This window comes from Pituophis catenifer, unplaced genomic scaffold (assembly GCF_029215685.1).
Source record: "Pituophis catenifer annectens isolate HBS135680 unplaced genomic scaffold, rPitCat1.0.hap2 SCAF_2, whole genome shotgun sequence".
Lineage (NCBI taxonomy): Eukaryota > Metazoa > Chordata > Lepidosauria > Squamata > Colubridae > Pituophis > Pituophis catenifer.
Genome location: NW_027256882.1, coordinates 162,970,560 through 162,977,698, shown reverse-complemented (window position 1 = coordinate 162,977,698; position 7,139 = coordinate 162,970,560). Strand labels below are relative to the sequence as shown.

The 7,139-nt window shown below is 49.1% G+C and overlaps 1 protein-coding gene across 1 annotated transcript; it reads right to left on the bottom strand.

The window, feature by feature from the left end:
• Positions 1-1,470: 1,470 nt before the first annotated feature.
• Positions 1,471-3,702, bottom strand: HOXC12 (homeobox C12). Its single transcript, XM_070934942.1, has 2 exons — positions 3,135-3,702; positions 1,471-1,709 (listed from the first exon to the last, which is right to left on the bottom strand). The coding sequence occupies exons 1-2, from the start codon at positions 3,700-3,702 to the stop codon at positions 1,471-1,473; spliced, it is 807 nt and encodes a 268-aa protein (XP_070791043.1).
• Positions 3,703-7,139: the final 3,437 nt, after the last annotated feature.

Here is a 7,139-nt window from a genome sequence, read left to right as displayed (position 1 = left end):
TATATAGAAAAAGGGGGCCATCTCCCCCCCCCACGCTTCTCACCACCTTCTTAACCGTCAATAAATAGAAGGGCACAATCAACAGCACAACCTCTCCTTCAACCGAGCTATTATTAAAGCACAAATTGAAATTACTGTTAAGCATTCTATTAGGGGAGAGAGGCAGGCAGGGAGCAGAAAGCGCGGGTGGGGGTGGGGGTGGGGGTGGGGGTGGGGGAGATTGCAAGGAAGGCAGCCCGTTTACGCGGAAGGCAGCCTTCGAAAGGCTCAGTTCACGGATAAAACAAACACATACAATAAAATGAGGTCACTTCCTTAAGAATTTTCCTTTAAAAAAAAAAAACTTTACCAATGCTGTAGAAGGTCATCTCACTAAAGACAACACCCCCCACACACACAAACACACACGCACATACAGGTACCTACAGATAATCATAGCCTGTGAACAACTCTGGGGAAGCTGAGTGAACGGTCCCACTCTCTTGCCGCAGTGACTTCCAGGACAATAACTCCCGAGTAGCACCAGCCCCCCCCCCTTCCATTGCCTGAGCATCCCCACCACCATCCCCACCACAATGGGTAGACAGACAGCTGGGTAGATAATCTGTACCATCTGCGTCGTTAGAGACGGAGATATCCAGCTCACCTGGTTGCCACAGTCGCCTCTTCCCGAATCGCGCCTTAAAAGCCAGTTCTGACCAAACCTGTAAAGCTGGCTCGCCAAAGCCTCCGGGAGAATGGGTTTCCGAGTGATTTCAGTCCAAGGTCACATCCATGCCTGCTTTTTTTTTTCTTTTCCCTCCAGCGAATAACAAAATCCCAACAGGACAACCCTCCCCCGCATCCCTCCTCCGCCGAGCAGCGGGCAGCGAATCCTTCCTTCTCCAGCTCCTTTCCTTCCTTCGCCTCTCCCTGCAGACCAGCTAACCCAACCCGACCGCCAGAGAGTCAGCAGGTAAAGAGAAAACGGGGAGGGGAGCCTTTTGGGACTTGTTGGGGAAAGCGTTGTACGTGTGGCGGCTTGCCCAAGCCAAGAACCATCCAGTTGAAATGGCATTCACGGAGCACTCCCGACCCTGGCTGGCAAGTTCTTGTTTTAGCTGCAAGAACCCAGGCGGACCGAGGGAGGCGTTCCCTGGTATCTGCGCATTCCCATTCTAAGCGCTTCCCTACAGATTTAGGAGCGGCAGAAAAAAACATTTTCTCATATTCACACTCTCGCTTTCTTTCTCGCTCGCTCGCTCGCTCTCGCACAGACACACCCGCGCGCACCCAACTCCCCACCACCCCCACGCCTACTGCCGGGCATTTTGAAAAAAGGGATACTGATTAATATTAATAACATTATCATTCAAGGAAAAAAAAAAATAAAATCTCAACCCCCATCAGCTAAGAGTCTCCGGGACCATCAGCGACCACGAAGGCTTAGGAAGAGTCTTAGCGGTTCCCCCCGCCCGGGTGGGAGGAACTCTAAAAGAAAGACAGCGCTTGCTCTCTGAGAAGGAGTCTTTTCTTTTTCATCCGTCGGTTCTGGAACCAGATCTTCACCTGCTGGTCACTCAGGTTTAGCCGGTCCGAAAGCTCTCTCCTTCTTTGGCGGGTAATGAACTCGTTGACCATAAATTCGCCTTCCAGCTCGGCTAGTTGCAGCTTCGAGTAGGGTTTTCGCTTTTTGCGGGACCTTGTGTGCATCGGATACCAGGGAGCACCTAAGAACAGGGTGATGGAAAAGGAGATTTAATATGCAGAGCGAGAGCCAAGTGAGAGAGAGAAGGGACTGCATATCTCAGGAGTTGTCCCTTCTCTCCTTTTACTCACTTCTCAGACAGATTCCATATATAACTTCTTCAATGCCAAATTCTTAGGGATGTTACCTCGAACATGGATCACCCTCCCTTAAGGAAAACAAAGTTCTCAAAACTGCAGGGATCTGGAAAAATAATTAGAGGTTGAAAAGCTGGCTGAGATTCTCTTACAAGGCGGGGGAGGGGAGGGGAGGGAGGGGGGGAGAGGGAAGCCCAGACATTGCCCACAATTGTTATTTGGGAAGGAATATTAAAGAAGGAAAGAATCCCAATCTCTTACTTTTTAAAAAAAAAATTAGATCAGATAAACAGAACGAAGCCCATCAGATCAGCGGTATAAAAGTTTCCATACCTTGATAGGCAAGGATTTAAGGAGCCTCAGGGGCTGGTACAGTTTTCGAAAGCTACTTTGGAAGAACTTTAGGAGGAGGAGGGGGTTAGAGAGTCCCTAAAGCCGGGGTGGGGGGAAAGGGCCGGATTTTACCCGCTGCCGCTCCGCGAGAAGGGAAAACCGAACCGATCCCTCTTCTCGGAAGAATTTCCGACGGGAGAAAGAAGCGTCTAACCGGAGGACGTGCTATTATGGTTCAAGACGTCTCTTTATTCAGGCACCGGCATCTCCCCGGTTTGCGGTGGGGGGGAAACGCTGGACTGACCGCGAGGAGACGACGAGGTTGGAGGATCAAGTTCTAGGTAGAATTTAGACCCCCTTCTTCCAGAATGAACCGGTCCGGATGATCGTCTGGAATAGCCTCACTCTACCAGAGTTAACATATAACACCCCCAGCCCCTGATGAGGATTTTTCCCCCGCGGACTAAGAAAGGGCGCCTGTGAACTTTTAATAAATCGGGAAAGAAAGTGTCATCCCGACCAAGCGCCACCCCGCCCGACCGCTCCAGAGACTGCCAGAAGCTGCGTAGAGATTGGGGAGGGGTAGGGAGAGAGAGAGAGAGAGAGAGAGAGAGAAAGGCAAGGGAAATCGCCTTCCCGTCTGTCTACTTGGGCCCTCGCGATCGCTTTTTTTTTTAATGGGATATTTACATGTTTATAGGCTTTTTTCCCCCCTTTTAAAAGAAGCACCTCCTAATAAAGCGCGAGGCATTTGAGGGCTACCCCTAGTGGCTTCGGCACAAATCGGCAGGCGGGCGGGCGCAACCCAGCTGCTAATATCCTGGAATTTTGGAGCAGACTTTCCCAGCCCGGAGGGAGAGGTAGGAAAGGGGGGAAAAAAGGAGGGAAAGGAAGGGAAGGGAAGAAGGCGTTGCATAAATCCGTTTTGCTTTGCTTATGAAGAGCCGACTCTTTTTCTCCCAGGCGCAGGATCTTACCCCCAGCGGACAGATTGCTTCCTTGGTTGAGAGGGGAGACCAGTGCGGATGGCTCGTTGGTTGCGCCCTTGTTCCCTTCATTGAGCAAGGAGCTGCTGGAGTCTGACTCCAACGACTGACAAGAAGGGGGGTCATGGGACACCGCCGCCTCAGGAGCCGGATAATCAAATTTGCCGAAATTGCTGCTCATTCCGTGGGGGATGCCCGACTCGAGGGGCATCAAGGCAGCGTCCCTAACTCTCTCTTCCCTTTTGAGGGGCGCGTTCTCGGAGCACGCCTCCCTATAGTAGCACTTGCTTTCTTCCACTCTAGCTAGGTCGCAGGCTCGGCTGAAGGAAGGGTTAATGGACACGGGGCTGCTGAGGTAGGGCTGGGGATATCCGTTGCAGGGCTCCGAGGATGCCCAGGGCAAAGAACAGACATTGTCCCGTCTTGGGTAGGAGAGAGACGGCAAGCCGGGTAGTTGTCCTCCGGAGGCTCGGAAATTGGGAAAGTAGAAGGTGTCTCCCGTATGGATGTTCACCAACGGTCCCACAAACCCAGGATTAAGGAGATTATGTTCGCCCATTTCCGCGGGCCTGACCAAGAGCTTCTAGTTTATTGCTATCTGACATTAAACATAGTTAAACCTAAAGGTCCACCCGATTGGTCTGGAGGGGTCACGTGAGCGCCAACTTGCGTTAAGGAAGGGTGCCACCCACCTTTCGCAATTTGAGACGGAACGCAACACGAAGTTCTGTCGGGCGGGCGGGTTCTTGCATACACACACACACACACACACACAATAAAATAAAACGCGTATTAAACACCGCCTTGAGAAACCAGAAGTATTGTAAAGAAAATATGCATATCAATTCTTTTTTTCCACATAAAGGATTGACACCTCTTTTTTTCCCCCAGCCACGTTAAGACTCCCTTTATGCAGCTGACAAAAATTAAGCTGTGTTTTCATTAATTGAATCCGCTGAAATTTACAATAACTCCCTAATAAATTCCTATTAGATATTGTGTCATGTAAAGTTTAAAGGCTCTTTAGGAAGAGGAATGAATTTAACCACAACAGGCTCTTATTTATAGATGCATGGGGCGGAGGAATTTCAAATCCCCTCTGCGTTTAAGAGAAAATTCTTCCCCTTTCTTCCTTTAAAAAACAAAAAAACAAAAAACCTTGTTTAGTTTCAATAGGAGAAGCAGCGTTTGCATTTCAGAAGAATTTTCTTCCTTAGGGGAAGATTTTTCTTTCCCTCTAGAAAAAGAAAAAAGAAAGGGAATTAGAGGGAAACCACGGCCAGTCCCTTCGGGCGGTCTTGCAAGGGGGATCCCCCTTTTGCAAATGAGACCCACTGAACAAAGGGGCTCAAAGGAGACTTTCCCCCTCTCCTTGATCTTACCTGTCCTAACTGCCAGGAACTGTTTCTGGATCTTTAATTCCAGATCTTTAATTCGAGGAGGAATCGGGTTTTTATCACCTCCTGGTTTACAGGACAGACCAGGCGGATTGTTCCTCCGAAGTGTTAGTGCTTTTTGGAAAGAAAACTGCTGGGGAAGGGGGGTGGGTTCTTCAAAGAAAGTCAGATAAGTCTCAGAGACTCTTCAAAAAGAAAAGGAATTCAGGAAAAATCCATCTCAACGCTTTTGAGTACAAAGGAAAAGAGTTGTTTAGTTTGTGGGAAGGTTTACGCTTCTCTTCCCCTTTCCAGAAAGGAGGAATTTTGTACTGTAGACACTATTTCCAAGACCCGACGGCTCATTTACCGTAAATACCCCAATACCAGTAACTTTCATTTCGCAGGGAATGCTCCTGAAAGACTTCTGCTCTCTCAACCCCCCAGATAAACCAAGCAACAGAAGGCCCCCTGCACGCTTTCAAAGCCCTATTCTGGGGCGGTTCAAACCCTGGAGGATTCAGCATCGGGCTTCCTCCCCATTAGGAAACACTACCTCTTCCCCAGCTATGTAGAGAGGATGTCCAGCTCCGGGAAGGAGAAGAACCAAAAACACGTGCTAATCAAATAAGCACTTTTATTTCTTAACCCTGTTAAAGGCAGCTCCCTGGTCTTCCATTTGCCTCCCTTGCACGCCCTTCTGGGTGTCTGCTTCGATGCGAGGACTCCGTATCCAGTTGAACCCGGGCTGAGAGGCATCCTTTAGGGAGGATTTCACGCCCCCCCCCAACTTTGAACCTTTTCAGGGGCTGCAAAGCAGCTCTTCGCAGGACCCGAGTTTCAGTGGAGACTCCTTTTCCAGCGCGATGAAATTGCTGGGCAACCTAATAAATATGTAATCCGTATTCCTCCTACATTTGGAGCTCCTGGGTTTGTTCTTTGGCGTTAGGATCTCCATTAAGCTCTCTGCCAGCCCGCGTGGCTTTGTTCTCTTGCTAAGGGTGACCGAGAAACGCCAGCTCCCAGGCGCTTTAAGGAGCCCCTCCGACCTTTTTAGGGCTTCAGGACAAGAATTGTACTTGTGTGAAGGTCCCCATCCCTCTATACTACAAGAGCAGATCTCTCTCTCCCTCCCTCCCTCCCCCCCTCTCTTTTTTACAAACACATGCCCGTCCCCCACCAACCCTCCCTGGCAGCCAAGCGCCAAACGTTTTCCAAGTTGATTTACCGCGTGAGACGCCTGTGATTTCACTCCTACCCACCGTTAGACCTTCACGATCTCATTGACCTCAGTGGGATTTAAAGCTGCTTAACTCTTCACAAGGTGCTGGCGTTTACCGCCGGGAATATTTTTCCTAGGTAGGTAGGTAGGTAGATAAGTAGGAAGGTAGGTAGGCAGGCAAGGTGAATCATCGGCTCTTGATCCTGGCACATCCAGACATTCATTTCTTATAACCAGCACGTGCTATTCAAATCATCAAGACTATTTTCCCACTGTCGAAGGAGAAACGTCCAGGTATTTCTGCTTCCTTCTGAATCATAATTCCACCCCCACCCCCCACCAGCTATAGCCTTTAGAAGAAAGTCTGATTGATTTAGCAGCTCCCCAAACTGGACGGGGAAAAGAATAAGTTTGCTCGGTGGGGATGTTATTTCAAGACTCCAGCGTTTTTAGGGTGATCTATTGGAAAGGAAAGGAAGGAAACCAGTTCGGGTTTTCGGGTGCACAGCCGAGATCTGTAATCCTGCCTGCACTGAGAGAGTAAGTCCCTTACCTTCATGAAAAAAAATGTTTCTGGGTTAAAACACCCCCACCCACCCCCTTATGTGTCGCTGAACGGTGAGAGTTGTTGACAGCAAAGCCTGTATAGGTTTGAATCCCACAGAGCTCTTTCTGGAGAGAAAATCCACTGAACGGTGCAGGAATGATTCGACCTTCCAGTCCAAGTTGTGCCGAAGCCGAAAGAGAAAAGAGGCGGGTGGGGAAGAGGGGCACGTATCCCACTTATTGATACAACACAATATCATCATTGCGGTTTCTGAAAATAAAATACCCTGGAAGTTTAAATCAGTGGCTTTATTGTGCCACACTTTACTCCCGGCTATTGGATTTGAAATCACGAATTTAAAGAAAGTGGCGGAAGTTAATCCCCTCTTCTTTTTTTTTTCTTAAGTAGGACAAGTTCAACGATCTCCTCTCCCTCGCACTGATCCCTTACACACCTGATGTCCCTCAAATCGAGTTTAAACAGCCAAGTTTTCAGCCTACCCCTCTCCGATAGCTTTCTTCGAGGAATAAAGCAAAAGAAAAGGCAGCGAGGCCGTCACAAACCCGTCCCCAAAAGGAAGAAGTGCAACAGGGGGAAAAAGCAGCTGTTTCTAAACTCTCGCCTCTGCCCTAGAGGAAGATCGACTATGGGCTTTTTAAAAAAAGAAAATCGGTTCTTTCTGCCGAACCAGCCGTTGTTCATAAACTTATTTCGGGATGGGATGGAGAGCGAAGGAACTCCAGAAAAATCTGGGAATCGGAGGGCGCTTTAGCCAGTTCAAGGTCACTGCCTAGGTTATGAAATGGCTTCTTCATCTTATGCAAATGAGAGTCTTGAAAGACACCCCAGCT